Consider the following 22,082-nt stretch of genomic DNA (forward strand, 5'->3'; position numbering starts at 1 on the left):
ACTGTTGCCCTGGCTATTAGTGAAGTGTAAGACTCGGAAAACGGGCAGCTACAGGGTCTCCAAAAGACCGACTGGTCTCAATATCTAAAGAATATCCTTCAGGTGTTCAATATGCTTGCCAAATTTCGTCAAAATCGAACTTTATCAAAATCGACAGTTATCTTTTTCATTTGAATGAGTTTTCCTACTGTCTTCCAGTGTTCTTACTTATCAAGTTGGTAGCGTCTCTATTTAAAGTCTTCCATAAGGACCAATAGGTCAGCTCCCATGGCGTAGTGCTCACTGCTCTCACCTTGCGAAGAGCGGTATATCTTTTTCATTTGAATGAGTTTTCCTACTGTCTTCCAGTTGTTCTTACTTATCAAGTTGTTAGCGTCTCTATTTAAAGTCTTCCATAAGGACCAATAGGTCAGCTCCCATGGCGTAGTGCTCACTGCTCTCACCTTGCACGCGGGAGACCCGGGTTCGATTCCCGGCGGGGTCAAGAAATTTGTATCATGCAAATGATTGATTCCGTGACTGGCTGTTGTGGGGCCCACTCAGCCTCGTGAGGAAAATGAGTAGCTATGACATATAAATGCGCATAGCGACCGGTGCCAGCATGGTAGGTAAACATTGAGATTGAGATATTGGGCAAAATCCTACAATGCTGCAGTGAGCACCAAAGTTGTGACATAATAACACAAAGAAACTGCATTTACATTTACATTACATAGGGACCAATAGAAGACTCTTTACCTTGTGTATTATTATTATCACTAGTATTGTGTACATCAGTAGCAGGTTGTTCTTCATCGTGAGGTTTATCTTCTGGGTTAGAAGTGTTTGAGTTAGATGTGGATGTCATCATGTGATGATGTGACGTAAACACGGAGAGAGGAGTGGATGACTGAAATGGAAAACCCAGACAAAAGTTTAGAGAAATGATCCAGGGGAAAAATAGGTACATTTATTCTTCGATCCATTACAATAAAACTATAATATGTAAAGCACTTTTCTTTATGTATTTAATAAATAGAACTGTACCTACCTATCAACGGAGGTCTTATCGTACGGAAACCGAAAAGAGAAGATTAAGATAGAAGAAAGCCAACCATTTCATCAAGAAACGTATCAAAATAACAAATGAAAAATCCGTCGAATCAAAACAAAACATAGACCTTTCTTTTTTCGTTCAATTACCTGAGGTGTGAGAGGGGATGCTAGATCAGCATTGTCTATATTATCGCAAGTCTCAGCCAGATTTGCATCCAGCTCTTTCTCCAAAGCTCTTCGCTTACGAATCAGTAGAGACGGCATTCCTGAAGCAAAAGCAAAAACGATGGATAGAATCTCAATTTTGTATTATACAAAAGCTATTCACTCATTCACATACTGATCGCTCTATCTCCAGAACTCCAACACTTCTAAAGCTGAAATTTCGACCTTTAATTTGATATATAGGTCGGTTTGGATAAGTCCTTCTATGGGGACAGACCGACAGACAGATGACACCGAAGCAAATACAATAGCCTGTCCGTTATACCTTTTTTTTATTACTATCGTAATAATAAAGGAAGGACGGGCTAAAAATGAAAAAAAAAAATCTCGTTTTTCCAGACACCCGAAGACTCCAAGCCGCCCAGCGGTCGTTCCTCGCCTCATCTGAAACCCGGCGGTCACACCGGCGGTGAATCCCATACACCTCCCCTCCTAGGCGGTCCTAGTATGGGATGCGATGAAACCCCGCTCATGTTCTCACGGTGTTCCAGTCTGGAGTCTGTGTCTAGCTGTGATGGAGGAGAAGCTACTCATCCTGGAGATGATAGGAGCAGCGTGGCACCGGAGGATAGGTACTCGGTCGTCAGTGAATTCAGGTAAAACATTTATGTTTAAAATTTGATTTATTGAAAAAAAAAACAAACAAACAGACAGACAGACAGACAGACAGACAGACAGACAGACAAACAAACAAACATTTATTGATTTTTGAGTGCTTTTGATTTCATTGATGGACTCGAAGACAGCGTTTGACAATGTGATTAAATATTTAAAAAAAAAATATGTTTTAAATTTGATTTATTGAAGAAAAAAGAACAAACAAGCAAACAAACAAACATTTATTGATTTTTGAGTGCTTTTGATTTCATTGATGGACTCGAAGACAGCGTTTGACAATGTGATTAAATATTTTGATTCAAAGATGTTGCGTATGTAAAATGAGGTTGTCGCATGTACTGAATCCAAAATGATAACACTTTACCGACTTTGATATTGAAGAATCTCCAACATTCAAAAGAAATGGGTAAAATATGGGTGTTACTCAAGGATCAAATCTTGGACCTTTTCCTCCTTTCTTTTATCCTAAAAATCAAACCATTATAAATTTTGGGTCCAAATTCAAATTTTATCTATGTATAGTTCATACGGTATATTTAGTTAATTTCCAATAGATTGGAGTAAATGTGTGTTTGTGTGTTTTCACATACGGTGTTTTACCATATGTCTTATGTATTTGTCCCTCATTTATACTGTTAAGATGAGACTAAAAATCCCTTTCACGCCAAAACCTTTGTTTGCAGTCGTATGACATCAGGAATGATTTCACCGAGTGACCTCCCCGACTCCCCCATTCATACCGCGCCTGTCAGTCCCTCCCCCCGGGGGCCCAAGTTCTCATTCCCACCCACTGAGCGCGGGGTGGGAGGTGCCAAGTTCTATCCACCCCAGGGAGGGGGCAAGGGACATAGGAGTGTGTTTGAGGATACTGTGGCGACGTATAAGCATGATGATGAAGAGGAGGTTAAGACTAGCAGAGGAGGAGAAGGGGGTAAGTACAAACCTGTGTCCTATATCTCTAAAGAACGGAAAAGTGGTAACTTTTTCCCAATTGTATTTTTCCATTGACTATCAGACTATCACACATGACCTTGCTGCTTAGCGTGTAAATAAATAAATTGGTAATAAATAAGACTTGTAAGTTGTAAGATACTCTTCCATACTTTGGTCATAGAGAGCCCTGGAGACTTCTACGTTTCACTAAAAATGATTTTGGGTGAGTAAGAACACTTGGCTTTATGTTTTACGTATATTTTTTATTAAATTACAGATGGATCCATTTCGGCTGTTGGGCTGTTACGCCATCATCAGTGTATTATTACGTTTTTAGTGTTTGAATTGTTTTACCAAGTGTGTGTACCAACAAATCAGTTAATACAAACTTATTCCTTTGAGACCTCCAAGTTTGTTATTTTAATATACTTATTTTTACAAATTTCAATCTCATTGTCTCTTGCTTACAGAATCTCATCCAGTCACCTCACTCAGTCACCCCCCGCCTGCCTCTCTACCTCCCCCTCCCACTTCCCAATACAAAGCTAATGGTAAGTTGTGCATATTACATCACCTAGTAAAATATGCAAACTAGTGACACCCAAGTCTGTGAAAATACCTCAATACAAAGCTAATGGTAAGTTGTGCATATTACATCACCTAGTAAAATATGCAAACTAGTGACACCCAAGTCTGTGAAAATACCTCAATACAAAGCTAATGGTAAGTTATGCATATTGTATCACCTAGTAAAATATGCAAACTAGTGACACCCAAGGAAATTTGTATCATGCAAATGATTGATTCCGTGACTGGCTTTTGCGGGGCCCACTTAGCCTCGTGAGGAAAATGAGTAGCTTTGACATGTAAATGCTCATAGCGACCGGTGCCAAACATTGGATGTTAGGATTATTGAGATATTGGGAAAAATCCTACAATGCTGCAGGGAGCACCAAAGTTGTGACATAATAACACAAAGAAATTGCATTTACATTTAACCCTATTCTCTCCTCAATTACAGAACCCAAGCCCAAGTCTTGCATCCCCGGTCCTGTGAAATCAATACAACCTCTTCAACGCCAAGGCACATTCACTAAGGATGAACCAAGTACTCCTAATATCTCCAGCATACCCGTGCTGAGTTCTATAAGCTGTCAGAGTACACCGAAGAAGTCACCAGCTACAGGAAACACCATAGGTAAGAAAAGAACCTTAATTAGATTTAAAATGTACTTTTGGACAGTCGTTGCTGTGTTAAACAGCCGCAAAAAGTGAACACTCTTTAGAATCAGAGTTTTTCTTTAGTTTAGTTCGCCCTGTATAGGACTTTCTAACTTCTCTGACATACACATATAACCTAAAGGACCTAAACAATGTCCCACAATGATAAATCCTTTTCTCTCCCCCCAGGTATCAAACTTCGTAACAACAGTCAGCCCAACATGAAACGAAACTCTGGTGTGCGTAGCTCCCTCAGTAACACCAACCTGAAGGGCGAACTAGCAACTTCTAAACTCAACACCAGCACCCCTGGTAACCCCTATGTGAGTTGATATTATTATTATCATCATCTTTGTTTTCTTATTCATACAATCGTAAGAACGGTACACACTACCCCATTTATCCGGGAACAAGCAATGTTCCTAAAGATAGGTGGGTTTGAAATTTGGAAGAGGTACAGCCGTGGTTAACATTTTCCTTGGAGTCAGCCGTCTTGAGGACCATTTTGTCTTGGACTTTTATGGTAGCTTCATTAATCTTTTGGTAATGGTAACTCTTTACTTCATTAATCTATTTAAAACTTTGAACTTCGTTGATCTATTGAAAGTTCTTGCATTCAGCGTGCTGTTATCTCTAGCTCAGCTATACTGGATATGTACTTTCCTTTTAAGGTGTTTTAGTCGAAACTCAATATTCTCCCTACCCTTCCTTGAATTCAACTATCATTTGTTTGATTTCACAGTGGTAATGGAGTAGACAGCCTAGTTCTGAATGGGGATCAGATCAAATATTCTCCTCATATATTGGAACTGGACTGTGGGAAGCTGGGCATCATTTCTAGTCTCGAGTTTGAAGATTTGAACTATGGTAGCTTCATTAATCTTTTGGTACTGGTAACTCTTTACTTCATTAATCTATTTAAAACTTTGAACTTCATTGATCTATTGAAAGTTCTTGCATTCAGCGTCCTGTTATTTCTAGCTCAGCTTTACTGGATATGTACTTTCCTTTTAATAATAATAATAATAATAGACTCTTGAGTGGAAGGTAACCACTAGGCGAGGTTAACGCCGGTTCTACCACCTAACCCTTAGAGCTCCATTATTATGTGGTCAAAATCTCAAATAAATGAGGATAAAATTCCATGCCTCAGCTGGGATTGAACCCACGCCCTCCTGTTTACCAGGCGAGCGTCTTGACCACTACGCTACCGAGGCAGGTGTTTTACTCGAAACTCAACTACTCTTCCATGAATTAAACTATCATTTGTTTGATTTCACAGTGGTAATGGAGTAGACAGCCTAGTTCTGAATGGAGATCAGATCAAATATTCTCCTCATATATTGGAACTGGACTGTGGGAAGCTGGGCATCATTTCTAGTCTCGAGTTTGAAGATTTGAACTCTGTGAAACCACCCAGTATGATGGAGAGTGTTACCTGTATGGATAGGTAAGTAGTCTCGGTGATGTAGTGGGCAAGACGCTCGACGCTCGTCTGGTAATCAGGAGGGCGCGGGTTCAATCCCAGCCGAGGCAGATAATTTTATCATTTATTTCATAATTTGGGGGGACTTTTTCTGTCTGGAGAACTTTAAACAGGGTGGATACCAGCCTGAAATTTCCCTTGTCAAAGAAATAGCGCAGTCTCGGTGGTGTAGTGGGCAAGACGCTCGTCTGGTAATCAGGAGGGCGCGGGTTCAATCCCAGCCGAGGCAAATAATTTTATCATTTGTTTCATAATTTGGGGGGACTTTTTCTGTCTGGAGAACTTTAAACAGGGTGGATACCAGCCTGAAATTTCCCTTGTCAAAGAAATAGCGAAGATTGAATGCGAACGGCATCCACTCGCAAGATTTTTGAAGCCAAAATTTGAAGCATCCCCTCCTTGAACAAAATCCTGGATACAGCCCTGGTCCCACCCATAACTAGAACCCTGTTAATGTTTAATTTCAGATCGATCTATAACAAGGCTCTCATAGGATCAATGACATCAATGCATAGTTCTATCAACCTGGAGAATATTAAACCTCCTAGCTATTTTGATGAGGTCAGCTATCTAGAGGACAGTGCATTAGATGCTAGTATTTGTAACATAGGTAAGTCCTCTAATAAAATTATGCTATAACACCCAGTAAGTACATAGTTCTATGAATTTTAGGAAAATCACCTACATAATAATCAATTCCTTTGCATTAGTTGGTTGGTTTCAAATGCTAGAAATTGACTATTAGGTCTTTTTCCTTTGCAGATGTTTTCTTATAGCCATCCAATCATCATCTTGATGATCAAACCGAAGACGATGATAATGTGCTAGCCCAATGCATACAACTCGGTATGACCGCCACCTCCAAACCACTATCCCATCCATCCTCTAACCCGAGCAACCCATCACCCATGATGAAACCCTGTCAACCGCCAGTACCCAAGCCAGCGGGGCTGGGAAAATCTTCGCCCGCGATGAAACCGTCTGCGCCGGCGACTCAGGAGGGTCCCGGGGTCCAACATTCACCGGGCGAGGCAGCTCGTCTCCCGCCTACAGTTCCTGCCCCTATCGCTCCCGGTGCTGTCGGGCTCAAGATTGACCTCTCCGATGAGGAGATCCTGCAGCAGTGTATACTTGAGGGCATGTCGGGCTATGTACATAATCAGGACTCGGACGAGACGCTATTGACCCAATGTATACGCGCTGGTATGGAGAAGTTCAAGCTGGAGATATCCAAGAAGCAGAATTCTGGGAATAGTTCCTCCTCCAGAGAACAGAGTGGTGCTGGAGAAACTCAGGTATGTTGACTAATTTAATGCAGTTTCTTTGTGTTATTATGTCACAACTTTGATGTTCACTGCAGCATTGTAGGATTTTTCCCAATATCTCAATAATCCTAACATCCAATGTCCTATCGCTCCCGGTGCTGTCGGGCTCAAGATCGACCTCTCCGATGAGGAGATCCTGCAGCAGTGTATACTTGAGGGCATGTCGGGCTATGTACATAATCAGGACTCGGACGAGACGCTATTAACCCAATGTATACGCGCTGGTATGGAGAAGTTCAAGCTGGAGATATCCAAGAAGCAGAACTCTGGGAATAGTTCCTCCTCCAGAGAACAGAGTTGTGCTGGAGAAACTCAGGTATGTTGACTAATTTAATGCAATTTCTTTGTGTTATTATGTCACAACTTTGATGTTCACTGCAGCATTGTAGGATTTTTCCCAATATCTCAATAATCCTAACATCCAATGTTTGGCACCGGTCGTTATGAGCATTTAAATGTCATAGCTACTCATTTTCCTCACGAGGCTGAGTGGGCCCCGCAACAGACAGTCACGGAATCAATCATTTGCATGATACAAATTTCAGCGAACGGCATCCACTCGCAAGATTTTTGAAGCCAAAATTTGAAGCATCCCCTCCTTCAACAAAATCCGGGATACGGCCCTGGTCCCACCCATAACTAGAACCCTGTTAATGTTTAATTTCAGATCGATCTATAACAAGGCTCTCATAGGATCGATGACATCAATGCATAGTTCTATCAACCTGGAGAATATTAAACCTCCTAGCTATTTTGATGAGGTCAGCTATCTAGAGGACAGTGCATTAGATGCTAGTATTTGTAACATAGGTAAGTCCTCTAATAAAATTATGCTATAATACCCAGTACATAGTTCTATGAATTTTAGAAAAATCACCTACATAATAATCAATTCCTTTGCATTAGTTGGTTGGTTTCAAATGCTAGAAATTGACTATTAGGTCTTTTTCCTTTGCATTAGTAAACAACACCATAAAACTGGAGAATATTAAACCTCCTAAGCTATAAGCCCCATTAGGCCATTGAGGACCCCATAGACCATAGTGTCCTTTTTTTTCTTTAGAGAGCGTTCTAAAAGGAATTTTTAATTGTGTTCAGCATACCTAAATGCTTGTCACAAATATAGTTCCACAATTATTACACCTTGATAAATTTTCTGACTTGATCTGGACTCAAACCACCAACCTCCAGATCCAAAGTCCAACGCGTTAACCACTGCACCACTGAGGTTAGTTCTACAAATCACTGAAGCACTAGTACAATCGGTATTTTTAGTTCAAAATATAATTCGGAATACAATGTTCAGTAAAACATTTCTCATTGGTTTCCCGTAGACTCAATCGTATCAGAAGTAGCGGACAATGAACAGTTCGATGATGATGAATCCACTCTAATTGAAGACGAAATACCTCTAGACCCACATCAAGTAACACTAGAACATCAGGAAGCATATCAACAATCACCCAGACTCAAACGTAAAGTCACGCCCAAACAGAAGAGAAACCTGTCTAAAGAGAGGTGAGAATGAAAGATGATTTGATGATGGTCTAGAGATAGACCATAGATGTAAAAAAAAAGTGTAAAAAATCCTAAATTATCTTTTTTTTTTCTTTAAAAAAAAAAAAAAAATAATAATAAATAAAACAATTTAAATTTTGAACAATGGAGTTCTTATCCATTCAAGACCTCCCTGGCGAAATATCTTAAACGCTCACAGTGAAAGATAAATTTAGTGGTTGAGTGGAAGAGCTCCTTAAATGGCAAGGTTCTTGCCATTTAAGAGAAAGCAGTTGGAAAAAAAATCAATATTAAATTAAAAGAGTAACTCATACCCTTTATTTGGAGATTTTGGGATGAACTTCTGGACATTCATATGAAAATTAAGACATCAATATTTTTTGTATTGTTTTGTGCAAAGCTTATGGTAGGTACTTGAGATCGATCAATGTGATTTTTTATTATTATTATTATTATTATCTTGACCGTAACAAAAGGTCTTGGCAGCGCTTTAGCTGCGGGAGCTCAATTTAAAATACAACATAATAGACATAGACAGATTCGTTTTCAATAGAAAAACTTATGCAAGGTGTTTATAAACACTTGATCGAGACACCTATTTTATAATTTTTAGGGAATCAATTTTTCCCCAAAAATAAATTTATAATTTCGGCCCTGTTGGCCTCAGAGAGTAGTGGATGTTTCTAAAGCTTTTTTGGCGTGTTTTCAGACACTAGTTGCGTTCATTGCAATGACTTTCAATCTTCAGACTTGAATGAACTTCTGAACCATTGCAAATCCTGCCCTTCCATGCCTAGACCTGACAAATACCGGTGTAAATATGTTTGCTATGCTTGTACTTCGTTTCGTACCTATCACATGGGGAATTTAAAGCGACATGTTTTGGTTCATCTGGGTGAAAAACAGTTCTCGTGTAACTTTTGCGACTACAGTGCGGTGGAAAAGAAGTGTATTTTGGTTCACATGAGATCCCATCACAAGGTTGTCCAGTAAGAAAAGAAAGCCAGCCTAGTTAGCTTAGTTGGTAGTGTGTCTGCCTTGTAAGCGCTAGGCCGCGGGTTCGATTCCCGCCCGGGGCGGATTTTATCCTGATGGGATAATGTTCGTTCTGGGAACGGCTGGCTTTTTCATATCCTGTCTTCCTTCTCTCTTCGATTTCGGGACGATAAGACCATAGCAGTTACAGTTCTCTCTGTCAAACCTCTTAAAAAAAACTTAAACCTAGTTAAGGCCCGGCTATTCTAGGGGAATATAGGGACTGAAAAATATATGGCGAAATACCATTTGATCTCCCTCTACAGATATAACACGTACACTATCCAGTGCGAGGAGTCTGCCGCCCCGACTAAACTAACACCCAAACAGAAACGTCAGCAAGACAGAGACCGCTATGCCACCCGTACTATTCTGGATGATGATGATACCCTAGTGAACCATGACACGTTTGTGCTGACAGACGACACGCCAACACTCATGTCAGGTAAAGAAAGTCCTGGGTTCGAATCCCGACGGTAAAAAGAAAGAAGTTGTACTTAGGTTAGTACCAGTTTTTGTTCTCTTCATGTCCTAATTTACTTGTTTTTCTGGATTAGGTAGTAAATGGATTAGGAATTTCAGTGATTTTATAGGTTGTTAACCCCCTATAATCCCTCTCAAGAACACTTTATTTTCTTGATTTAAAATCTCATTTAATGACATTTCAATTTGTAGTATATCAATGTGTCTCACTTTGTGTGGAGAAGCGAAGGGTCAAGTAGATTGGAACTTATCACATGCACTCCATTTGTCAACGATGTAGATTTACCAAGACTTAGGACCAATTTAATTAGAAAAATCCATATATTTTTTAGAACTTTACAAGAGAGAGAAACAATCTATTGAGAAAGAGAGAGCAGACTCTCAGTTTTCCTCCTGTATGAAGAATTTGTACACATAGAAATCTATTATAACTCTAATTTATTTATTTAATTTAGCCATCATTATTCATTTTATTTTCCAAATATTCAACTTATTGAGAATCAATGAAGATTGATTCTTCATCCAAATATTCAACTTATTGATCAAATAAGTCAGAAAAATAAACGAATATTTTTTCCACATCAACACAATGGTTGCTTTTATTGATTTTTATATTTTCAATTCCAGTGAGTCATGTTTGATCTAAAAAATGACCTAATCAGTAGGTTTTTTTTTTTTTTTTTCAAGAGGTTTGATAGAGGGGACTGTAACGGCTAAGGTCTTATCGTCCGGAAATCGAAGGAAGACAGGATAGGAGAAAGCCAGTCGTTTCGAAAACAAACATCCGTTGAGGATAAAATTCGCCCCCCCCCCGGGCGGGAATGAATCGAACCCACGACTTAGCACTTACAAGACAGACGCGCTACCAACTAACACTAGACTGGCTGCCTGAGGTCTGAATGAGGAAGGGGAATAGACACCGACTGACGGTCACCCATCTTGATTTCAGAAGACCTATCACTCAAATCACTGGAGTCTGGAGACCCGGGTTCGATTCCAAAAGAAAATATATATATTTTACTTTTTCCGTAGCGAAGCATGACACAGATTACCACATACTTCTTGATAGTAATAATGTAAAATACGACCACCAACCTGAATGGTGCAGTGGTTAACGTGTTGGACTTTGGATCTGGAGGTTGGTGGTTCGAGTCCAAGTCAAGTCATAAAATTTACCTAGGTGTAATAATTGGGGAACAACATTAATTTGTAACAATCATTTCAGTAGGCTTAATACAATTTTTAAAAATTCCTTTTTTACTGATTTTTATTAAACTACTAGCCGAAGTCCGTCGCTTCGCTCCGGATTTCTGCTAGTAAATCCTTAAGGCATGGCCGTTCATGTCACTCATCCATTTAGTGGTCTTGCTCGGCGTAGCTTAACAAAAACGAACCGGAAAGTAGCCTATAACCTTCACGGGAGTGCAAGCAATAAGTTGACAAAGTTTCATAGCAATCGGATGAGCGGTTTAGCCAGGCATAATTTTCGAACAAACAAACACACACACATTCATTTTTATATATTAGATTGCATAGCCCTTCTTTCATTGGCCTCAAATAGAAAACAATATTTATAAGTTGACAAAGTTTCATAGCAATCGGATGAGCGGTTTGTCCAGGCATAATGTTCGAACAAACAAACACACACACATTCATTTTTATATATTAGATTGCATAGCCCTTCTTTCATTGGCCTCAAATAGAAAACAATATTTTCATGTAAGTAAAATAAATTTTATTTTTATTGTTGTAAAAAATTAAAAAAAAAAAAAAACAATAACACAAAAATAACCCAAAGCAATCAACCCTAACTAGGGTGAGAGGCTGACGAAAAACGCCGACCCCGTCTGTACACGGGAAAAGGCGAAGAAAAAGGACAAAAAAATTTGAGAATAATACTGGGGACAAAGTACACAGCAAATCAAAGAAAGCGTCATTATTAATGACTACCACTTATAAAATTGTAAAATAAAATCACTTCATCTCAGCCACACACGTCCATATATTTCAACAGATCAACTGATTATTCATCTCAGATTGACCAAAAAAGTGTGATGTCAAGTAGGAAATGTAAAGTGCACATAGCATACCCGTGCTGAGTTCCATAAGCTGTCAGAGTACACCGAAGAAGTCACCAGCTACAGGAAACACTATAGGTAAGTATCATACTCTTCAGTACCAAGTACTCCTAACATCTCTAGCATACCCGTGCTGAGTTCTATAAGCTGTCAGAGTACACCGAAGAAGTCACCAGCTACAGGAAACACTATAGGTAAGTATTATACTCTTCAGTACCAAGTACTCCTAATATCTCGAGCATACCCGTGCTGAGTTCTATAAGCTGTCAGAGTACACCGAAGAAGTCACCAGCTACAGGAAACACTATAGGTAAGAAAAGAACCTTAATTAGATTTAAAATGTACTTTTGGACAGTCGTTGCTGTGTTAAACAGCCGCGGGAGACGAAAAAGTGAACACTCTTTAGAATCAGGGTTTTTCTTTAATGATTTTTTTCTTTAGTTTAGTTCGCCCTGTATAGGACTTTCTAACCTCTCGGACATACACATATAACCTAAAGGACCTAAACAATGTCCCACAATGATAAGTACTCTTCTCTCCCCCCCAGGTATCAAACTTCGTAACAACAGTCAGCCCAACATGAAACGGAACTCTGGTGTGCGTAGCTCCCTCAGTAACACCAACCTGAAGGGCGAACTAGCAACTTCTAAACTCAACACCAGCACCCCTGGTAACCTACCCAGTACATAGTTCTATGAATTTTAGAAAAATCACCTACATAATAATCAATTCCTTTGCATTAGTTGGTTGGTTTCAAATGCTAGAAATTGACTATTAGGTCTTTTTCCTTTGCACCTGGTAACCTCAATAGGAGATCCTACATTGACCTCTCCAGCAGTCGCGGGGAGTATGTGAAGCTAGCCCGCAAATCCCAGAGTAATTCCAACTCCAGTCTAAACTCTAGTGGATCCAGTGGGGTCACTTGTGTTAAGCAACCGGCGGCCGGGAAAACACCTTCCAGTGTGAAGAAACCAACGCCGGCGGTGACATCTAAGATAGCGAGCTTGTGGAAGAAGGTGGAGGATAGCAAGAAGACGAGTGGGACCAAGAAAGATACCCGCGTGTGGATTGGCAAGTAGAAGACTCTGGGTTCGATTCTTAGACGGTGTTTTCCCCAGGAGGTCAGATAGAGTTTATGGGTTCAAGTAGGGGAAAATGAACTAAAATTGCCCTAAAGTAGGTACCCATACTTTGTGGTTCTGGGTTTGCAGCTTTTTTCTTTTAGGCAGAATTGTCATTGTGATGTCTTCAAAAAAAATCCCCCCTCGTAAGAAAATCAATGGTAATTTTGAGCGTAATACTTGCTTTTTTTCAGTTGCTTTACTGGATATTGAATATGACAGAAAATGAACTAAAATTGCCCTAAAGTAGGTACTTTGTGGTTCTGGGTTTGCAGCTTTTTTCTTTTAGGCAGAATTGTCATTGTGATGTCTTCAAAAAAAAAAATCCCCCCTCGTAAGAAAATCAATGGTAATTTTGAGCGTAAAACTTGCTTTTTTTTCAGTTGACCTATAGTTCGATGAATATGACTGCAATTTGTTAGTTAACTGCTGGAGTTAATTGATTTATTTTGAAAAAGAGGAACTATCATCTCGTTTTTTTTTTTCTTAGTTGTTTTAGTTATGCATTATGTGATTAACTATTTATTGAATTAATTTACTATTATTAAAAAAAAATCTCTTGCCGTTCTTACGATTGTATGAATAAGAAAATAAAGATGATGATGATAATAATAATATCAACTCACATAGGATAGGATTCACAGAAAGAAGAAAGAAAGCAAGCAGGAGGAGCAGCATGGACAGAGGAGAGACGAGACCAACACCGAGAGCGCATGAAAATCCATTGGATCCAGAGGAAGGAACAGAATAGGAATAGAAATACGAGATAGTGCCATCATGTATTTGATTTTCGTGGTCTCTAGTTGGCCAAATTCGAATTAAAAAAAAAAAAATATATCAACTCACCTCTGTTTAATAAGTTCCTTCTCCTCCTTTCCCTGACTCTGAAGCACCAGATTCCTAGCTGTCTCCGGGAACGGATTCACTTTAGCCACCGTCTTTCTCACCGGACTGTTGTTTGTTGACGCACCGGTGGGTTCTACATCGCTCAACATACCAGTGGGTTTACGAGCGGTGTCTGGTGACTTCGCGTGATCAAATCCTAGGCTAACCGGGATATCCTTCCCATTTACATGAGTTGTGTTCTCCCCTCCACCTTCTACACCATCTTCATGGAACAAATCTTCATGTCTGAAATAGAATTATAGAATAGAATACCTATGAACTATGGGTGGCTGCTTTGAGAGCTTCAATGGGAAAGTATAAAAACTTATGGAATTGCTCCAAAATAGTTAAAACAATATCGTATCATCAAAAAGTCAAGTGTACCAAGAACCAAGATTCAAGTCAATCAGCTCATATCAATAAAAGTGACTCAAAATCAAATCAAATCAAATCAAATGATAGTTGCCAAATTAACGTCATACTTTCGTGGTCTTTTGATTATTTCATGTTTTCAATTGTGTCTAATGCTGGCCACTCAAACCCAGACCTACTGACAGATACAGGTCTGAGCTTTTTCCGCCACACACATTTCGACTACCTGAGACCTAGGTCTGGTCTGTCAGACGGTTTGACTTACCTATCATCATTGTCTGGTCTGCTGCTGGTATTGTGTCTAGCGGATACACTGGTATTTGTATTAATCAAATCTTGGACCTTTTCCTCCTTTCTTTTATCCTAAAAATCAAACCATTGTAAATTTTGGGCATTTCCAAATTCAAATTTTATCTCTAGTTCATACGGTATATTTAGTTAATTTCCAATAGATTGGAGTAAATGTGTGTTTGCGTGTTTTCACATACGGTGTTTTACCATATGTGTTATGTATTTGTCCCTCATTTATACTGTTAAGATGAGACTAAAAATCCCTTTCACGCCAAAACCTTTGTCTGTTTGCAGTCGTATGACATCAGGAATGATTTCACCGAGTGATCTCCCCGACTCCCCCATTCATACCGCGCCTGTCCAGCCATAATCAGCCTAGTTAGCTTAGAAGGTCGCGGGTTCGACTCCAGCTCGGACCGAAATTTATCGTTTACAAATAAGTGGCTTTCTCCTATTCTGCCCTCTTTTTCTCTTCAATGGAGCAGTTGCAAATCGGTAAAAATTCTAAATAAATGGTCGATTCCTATGTAAAAAGTTGGGAAAAATCCAAATCCGAGGTCAAAACTTCGAAAAAACAACTGTAAAAGGTCGAAAATTGAATTTTTAAAAGATACCAGAATTCCGCTAGTAAACAATATTTCTAACTTGATGCACATCTCTCCCACACCAGGGCTATTCTGAGGGAAAGGACATAGGAGTGTGTTTGAGGATACTGTGGCGACGTATAAGCATGATGATGATGAAGAGGTTAAGACTAGCAGAGAAGGAGAAGGGGGTAAGTACAAACCTGAGTCCTATATCAGTTATAACGTATATCTCTAAAGAACCGAAAAGTGGTAACTTTGTCCCAATTGTATTTTTCCATTGACTATCACACTTGTAAGTCACACATGACCTTGCTGCTTAGCGTGTAAATAAATAAATTGGTAATAAATAAGACTTGTAAGAGGTTAAGACTAGCAGAGAAGGAGAAGGGGGTAAGTACAAACCTGAGTCCTATATCAGTTATAACGTATATCTCTATAATTCGAATTTGGCCAACTAGGGACCACGAAAATCAAATACATGATAGCACTATCTCGTATTTCTATTCCTATTCTGTTCCTTCCTCTGGATCCAATAGATTTTCATGCGCTCTCGGTGTTGTTCTCGTCTCTCCTCTGTCCATGCGAGACTTGTAAGTTGTAAGATACCCTTCCATACTTTGGTCATAGAGAGCCCTGGAGAATTCTACGTTTCACTAAAAATGATTTTGGGTGAGTAAGAACACTTAGCTTTATGTTTTTCCATACTTTGGTCATAGAGAGCCCTGGAGAATTCTACGTTTCACTAAAAATGATTTTGGGTGAGTAAGAACACTTAGCTTTATGTTTTACGTATATTTTTATTAAATTACAGATGGATCCATTTCGTCTGTTACGCCATCATCAGTGTATTATTACGTTTTTAGTGTTTGAATTGTTTTACCAAGTGTGTGTACCAACAAATCAGTTAATACAAACTTATTCCTTTGAGACCTCTAAGTTTGTTATTTTTAATATATTTTTACAATTTTGAATCTCATTGTCTCTTGCTTACAGAATCTCATCCAGTCACCTCACTCAGTCACCCCCCGCCTGCCTCTCTACCTCCCCCTCCCACTTCAGCCAAGGATGAACTGAAATGTTACGCGGTAGAAGAATCTCCCCTCAATCTAACAGCATGGTCTTCACTAAGTGACCTGACTATTAATACAAATACCAGTGTATCCGCTAGACACAATACCAGCAGCAGACCAGACAATGATGATAGGTAAGTCAAACCGTCTGACAGACCAGACCTAGGTCTAATTTTTCAAAGAAATTATCACAACAAAAGTTAATATCTGTGTTACAGAGTACCATATCAAGTAAACTACCATCTCAGGTAGTCTATAAGTCGTTTTTGCGCCAAACCCCTTCAATTATTTTTTTACCCTAATTTAATTTATTTACCCTTATGTAAACTGAGTGCAATCTTCATAATTCATTGTGACAGGAATACTTTGTGTAATGTGTATAGAATACTCGCTTTTATATGATACCTAGTAAAGAAAATAAATATCGAAAACCGAAATATATCGATTTTTTCCCGATATGTCGCCCATATCGATATTTTCATAAAAAAAATAAAATCCCTTCATCCCTCCTGTGTGATGGCTGAAGTTGATATATAGTAAAACTTTACGATTTTATTAAATGTGTATAGTGAAATATGGTCCTTTCAGCTTACCTTCGTAATCTTCCCTTTTCATATTTTTGTTCATTACACACATAGAAATCTATTATAACTCTAATTTATTTATTTAATTTAGCCATCATTATTCATTCTATTTCCAAATACATATTCAACTTATTGATCAAATAAGTCAAAAATAAACGAATATTTTTTCCACATTGACACAATGGTTGCTTTTGTTGATTTTCATATTTTCCATTCCAGTGAGTCATGTTTGCTTTAAAAAATGACCTAATGTTTTTTTTTTTTTTTCCAACAGGTTTGATAGAGGGAATTGTAACGGCTAAGGTTTTATCGTCCGGAAATCGAAGGAAGACAGGATAGGAATGAATATAGCTGCTCAGCGCATTTATCGACATAACTACAGTATCCTGAGTGTTCTTACAAGGAACCATTGTTGTGTAATCATTTTCAATGACATAACTACAGTATCCTGAGTGTTCTTACAAGGAACCATTGTTGTGTAATCATTTTCAATTAAATTGTTTATATTTATTGCTATCTTGTGAAATGAATTCTCATATTTGCCTTGTTTGGTGCTACTGGTTTCTACACTGTTTGTCTCCGTATGAATATCATTCATATTGCAGTTGCTAAGAATCAAAATGTCCAGGGCAGAAATGAAATGGACAATTTTGTTTTGCAAATCAACAGATGGGATATAATATGGAGCATTGGTATGGACAATTGCATTTTTCATTTTCTGTAAAGCGTTCAGCAAATCCTCATATTTATCATTTCCTTTATTTTGTAATGAAAGATGTTTGAGGAAGGTTATTGCTTGGTCAAATGATGGTTTTAAGCCTGTCTCACAGTAGTTGATGTATGCTTTCATTGCATTCGAAAAAGACAAAATACTTGCAATATGAGCGCTTGGAACATGATTCTTGAAATATTCATTGGTTATCAAATTATTTGCTTTGACAAGTATATTCTTAAGACCAACATCATTGACACTTTTTTGTTTTTCAACTGTAGAATTACTTTTAATAGTATCATGAACTTTTTCTATTTTCTTGGTGCTTGGTCCATACAACTGAATGAAGCTTTCTAAGCGTAGGATCAGGGAGGCAACTAAATCTTTGTTAAGATTGTGAGGTATATTACACCCGTGATTGTGAATTACAAATTTTGTCAATTCTTTCGTAACCCTAAGTAAAGTAAATAATTTAATTCAAAGAGACATTTACCTCCACCAAAAATAGTGATAGATAGGACTTGGATTGGTGTTTTTAATAATTGTATGTATTTATTTGCCTTTTATTTTTAAAATGTTATAGACTCTCACTTACCTCATGTTTGGTTGCAGTAGGATTGGCGTAAAGGTTGGAATTGGAGTTGTTAGTTGCACTGCCATCATTGTTACTGGAAGACAAATCATTGGTCTGGAACATACACACAAGGTTACATCAACATCAGAATAATGGATTACTATTATGTATTGCAAATTTTAAATCTATTATCTACACTGTGTATAAGATTGTTCATCAGCATATTAGGCATGGTTTGGGTGTGATCATTGAAATCCGGATATTATTCAAGCATCCCAAGTATCATCTAATATTATGTGATTAGCGATGACTAAACTCTAGCATAAGTCAACAGAGATTACATCTATCGATAAATAAACATAAGGATTTATCGATAAATATTCCATTTTCTTGAAATATGACATTTCTTAGCGAGTACATAAATGACTTTTGAATTATAGAAAACCTTCTAAAAATAGAAAGTAAAAAACTCTTAAAGTCACTTGAACGCTTACACTATCTGTCGGGGCAGAAGTATTCATGTTGATGTTTCCAACCTTGTTGATATTTCTCACTCGGGCAGGTTCGCTCGTGTGTCGTGTCCATTTTTGTTTAGGACTATTTCACTGTACTAGTTTGAAACAAGTTTGATAATTTGATGAATACCTACTTACTTGGGTAACTGACTCTTCTGATTCACATCGAAACCTGGGAACAAAAACAAACAAATGTAAGTTAGGTATGTACTCTATTTTATGTTGCACATTGCATACTCATATAAATAGCAGGCGTTCATAAAAAAGTGGAACCAGAAAATATCAGTCCTATTTCTAGCCTGTTGGCTTTAGCACGTTGAATCCACCAGTTCCCTACACAAGCCTGTAGTTAAGCAACGATATGAATGGTTGTTATCTGAACAAGTGATCGTGTGCCCATCAGACATCTTGATTTTGATAGAGGGAAGAATAACAACAGTGGTCTTATCATCCCGAAAACGAAGAGAGAACAGGGCAGAAGAAAGCCAGTCGTTAAGAGAATAAACCTTATCAGATTAGGATAATGTTCCCCCAGGAGGGTATCGAACCAGTTATTTATTTATTTATAATTACAAACGGGACAGGCCCTTTACTATCTAAGATACAATATTTGCCCTACCTATCAAAACTCGCGCACCTCCGGTTTCCCTTCGCTTCCCGCCGCTATTATCATTATCATTCATATTTCTCAATCCATAGAGCGCGTTTGTGTTTATATTTCCGACTCGTTTAACATCGGCATTATTCGGTAAACATCGATTATCCAGAACCTCATCACTCAAATCCATAGGTTGCCTCGGTTTCCCTTCGCTTCCCGCCGCCATTATCATTATCATTCGTATCGGCCTTTCTCAATCCATAGAGCGCGCTCGTGTTTATATTTCCGACTCGTTTAACATCGATATTATTTGGTAAACATCGATTATCCAGAACCTCATCACTCAAATCCATAGGTTTCCCGAAACTTTTATTTTTTGCCGTAAATTTTGTCGCCAAGTTCGCGCTCTGGTTTGACTTGACGATTCGTGTTAGACTGGCAAACGTGTGTTTAACTTGGCGTAAATCAACAATACTCAACGAAAAATAATGCAATTAAATGAAAAATAATTTAATAAGTTGCAAACCTGTAGTAGTTGTCCAATAAGTAGCCTCCATAAAATACAACGTCAGATTTTCCTGCAAAAGTAGGACATCGGCGGTAAAATCTCACTTTTTCGAAACAATTTTGCAATGATTGGGGGAAAAAATAGTCCCATAGGACTGAGAATCCCATAGCACAAAGCTCATTTAGTGTGGTCTGTGTTGTAGCATGTCCATTCCCGTAGTATGGTTTCCGTTTATGTCGACGCGAGACACTCGGAACTTTCCGTTGTCACACGAAACAATTCGGGAATCTCCGGTTCGCCGTGTATCCTCTTCGTTGAGATTCGTAGAGACTCGGGTCCGCTCGTTCTTCGCTTCGTTGAGGTTCGTGGAGACTCGGCTCCTCTCGTATTTCCCTTCGTATAGGTTGCCCGAAACTTTTATTTTTCGCCGCAAATTTTGTCGCCAAGTTCGCGCTTTGGTTTGCCTTGACGATTCGTGTTAGACTGGCAAACGTGTGTTTAACTTGGCGTAAATCAACACCACCCGTTTCTGTTTCGTTCTCTTCAGATGAACTGGTTTGACTTGACGATTCGTGTTAGACTGGCAAACGTGTGTTTAACTTGGCGTAAATCAACACCATCCGTTTCTGTTTCGTTCTCTTCAGATGAACTATTTCCGTTTATGTCGACGTGAGACACTCGGAACTTTCCGTTGTCACACGAAACAATTCGGGAATCTCCGGTTCGCCGTGTATCCTCCTCGTTGAGATTCGTAGAGACTCGGGTCCGCTCGTTCTTCGCTTCGTTGAGGTTCGTGGAGACTCGGCTCCTCTCGTATTTCCCTTCGTCAAGATTCGCAGAAACACGAGTCCGCTCGTTTTTCGCTTCGTTGAGGTTCGTGGAGACTCGGGTCCGCTCGTATTTCCCGTCGTGATGTCTCGAGTGGGAGCGATGTCGCTTCTTGCGGCTCAGTTGCTCGATGTCCACCGAGTCGATAGCATCGAGGCTAATAATCTCGGATGTGTAGCGGTGGGTGACACACGAGGCGGAACGGCGACGATGGGAGGACGCCTTGCGATTGTTGACGTATAGTTGAGGGATGCGACTGACGGATGTTGTCATAGGTGAGAGTGGTCAATAGTCCGACCCGTGTGTGGGGATTTTGCTTTGAAATGTCTCTTACCTAATGTACTATACGATATACAAATGTGATTTAAATGCACTTTGAACTTAATTAAAACTCCGTTATAAAATCATAGAACTAGGTTTTAACTATGTTTTAGGGTTCAAGTTACTCTACATCTGTGCTATAAAACTGTTTTATGGACAACTTCTTTGGGAGTTCACAAGTTGCAATAGCTATTCTTTGAAATGTCTCTTACCTAATGTACTATACGATATACAAATGTGATTTAAATGCACTTTGAACTTTCTTTAAACTCCGTTATAAAATCATAGAACTAGGTTTTAACTGTGTTTTAGGGTTCAAGTTACTCTATATCTATGCTATAAAACTGTTTTATGGACAACTTCTTTGGGAGTTCACAAGTTACAGTAGCTATCTCGACCGTGTTCGTTCAAAAGTCTAGATTCTAGATGATTTCTGATCATTTGAAGTCAAACAAAAGCAAAGATCATTTGAAGTCAAACAAAAGCAAATCAGAAGTCAAACAAAAGCAAAGATTTAACTTTTAATAATGTCTTTTGATCAATCGATTTTTAAAAATTCTGAAAATCCAAATATTATGATGATTATTTTCAAGTCGACTAAATGAAAACCATGGTAATTTCTTTCTTCCCCAAAACAAGAACATTAATGTGCATCATGATGAAACATTGGATTATGCGTATGAAGACAAGACACTGACGTCATAATATTATGTAGTTTTATGTACCTACATTATACTGCAATAATATACATTTCTACACCGGAGATATCAGGGGAAATGTTAGGGTTAGGGGAGAGAAGGAGGGTGAGAGAGAGAGAGAGAGAGAGAGAGAGAGAGAGAGAGAGAGAGAGAGAGAGAGAGAGAGAGAGAGAGAGATCAGGGGAAACGTTAAGGTTAGGGGAGAGAAGGAGGGTGAGATTGATTGAATATAACTATTTATTTATTTTTTAAAGTTGTTTTACAATAAAAACGATCTCGTAAGCTAATACTTAACTTATTGAGAGATCGCTCTCATCTCATAAGTTAGAGAGAGAAAGAGAGAGAGACGTGAGAGAGAGAGAGAGAGAGAGAGAGAGAGAGAGAGAGAGAGAGAGAGAGAGAGAAGAAAAAGAGAGAGAGAGAGGGAGGGAGGGAGAAGCAATAAAACGAAAGAGGAAAAG

At 38.8% G+C, this 22,082-nt stretch overlaps 4 protein-coding genes and 1 long non-coding RNA gene across 7 annotated transcripts; 3 read left to right on the forward strand and 2 right to left on the reverse strand.

Annotated features, from left to right (window-relative positions):
* The first annotated feature begins 1,321 nt into the window (after positions 1-1,321).
* LOC103509643 (adenomatous polyposis coli protein 2-like) lies at positions 1,322-16,421 on the forward strand. The gene is made up of 5 exons (XM_026823934.1): positions 1,322-1,354; positions 1,600-1,856; positions 2,562-2,725; positions 15,318-15,401; positions 16,207-16,421. Exons 1-5 carry the CDS (start codon positions 1,322-1,324, stop codon positions 16,419-16,421), a joined length of 753 nt encoding a protein of 250 aa, XP_026679735.1.
* On the forward strand, positions 4,737-9,891 carry LOC113467649. 3 transcript variants are annotated; one of them, XM_026823940.1, is made up of 5 exons: positions 4,737-4,889; positions 5,430-5,482; positions 5,986-6,128; positions 8,178-8,361; positions 9,663-9,891. In XM_026823940.1, exons 2-5 carry the CDS (start codon positions 5,454-5,456, stop codon positions 9,874-9,876), a joined length of 570 nt encoding a protein of 189 aa, XP_026679741.1. In that variant the 5' UTR covers positions 4,737-4,889; positions 5,430-5,453; the 3' UTR covers positions 9,877-9,891. The 3 variants fall into 3 exon arrangements, with proteins under 3 accessions (XP_026679741.1, XP_026679740.1, XP_026679739.1); XM_026823939.1 differs by lacking the exon at positions 4,737-4,889 and having other exon boundaries at positions 5,306-5,482; XM_026823938.1 differs by lacking the exons at positions 4,737-4,889; positions 5,986-6,128 and adding an exon at positions 7,511-7,653 and having other exon boundaries at positions 5,306-5,482.
* LOC113467650 lies at positions 13,004-13,403 on the forward strand. Its single transcript, XR_003391645.1, has 2 exons — positions 13,004-13,137; positions 13,329-13,403. It is a non-coding gene; the product is annotated as an uncharacterized LOC113467650 (long non-coding RNA).
* A 180-nt stretch (positions 16,422-16,601) lies between the features above and the next one.
* Positions 16,602-18,037, reverse strand: LOC113467644. The gene is made up of 3 exons (XM_026823935.1): positions 17,337-18,037; positions 17,200-17,274; positions 16,602-16,610 (listed from the first exon to the last, which is right to left on the reverse strand). The coding sequence occupies exons 1-3, from the start codon at positions 17,715-17,717 to the stop codon at positions 16,602-16,604; spliced, it is 465 nt and encodes a 154-aa protein (XP_026679736.1). The 5' UTR covers positions 17,718-18,037.
* Positions 18,038-20,317: 2,280 nt separating this feature from the next.
* Positions 20,318-21,348, reverse strand: LOC113467645. Its single transcript, XM_026823936.1, has 2 exons — positions 21,136-21,348; positions 20,318-20,936 (listed from the first exon to the last, which is right to left on the reverse strand). Exon 2 carries the CDS (start codon positions 20,873-20,875, stop codon positions 20,318-20,320), a length of 558 nt encoding a protein of 185 aa, XP_026679737.1. The 5' UTR covers positions 20,876-20,936; positions 21,136-21,348.
* Positions 21,349-22,082: the final 734 nt, after the last annotated feature.

The sequence above is a fragment of the Diaphorina citri genome, unplaced genomic scaffold (genome assembly GCF_000475195.1).
Source record: "Diaphorina citri unplaced genomic scaffold, Diaci psyllid genome assembly version 1.1 scaffold516, whole genome shotgun sequence".
Lineage (NCBI taxonomy): Eukaryota > Metazoa > Arthropoda > Insecta > Hemiptera > Psyllidae > Diaphorina > Diaphorina citri.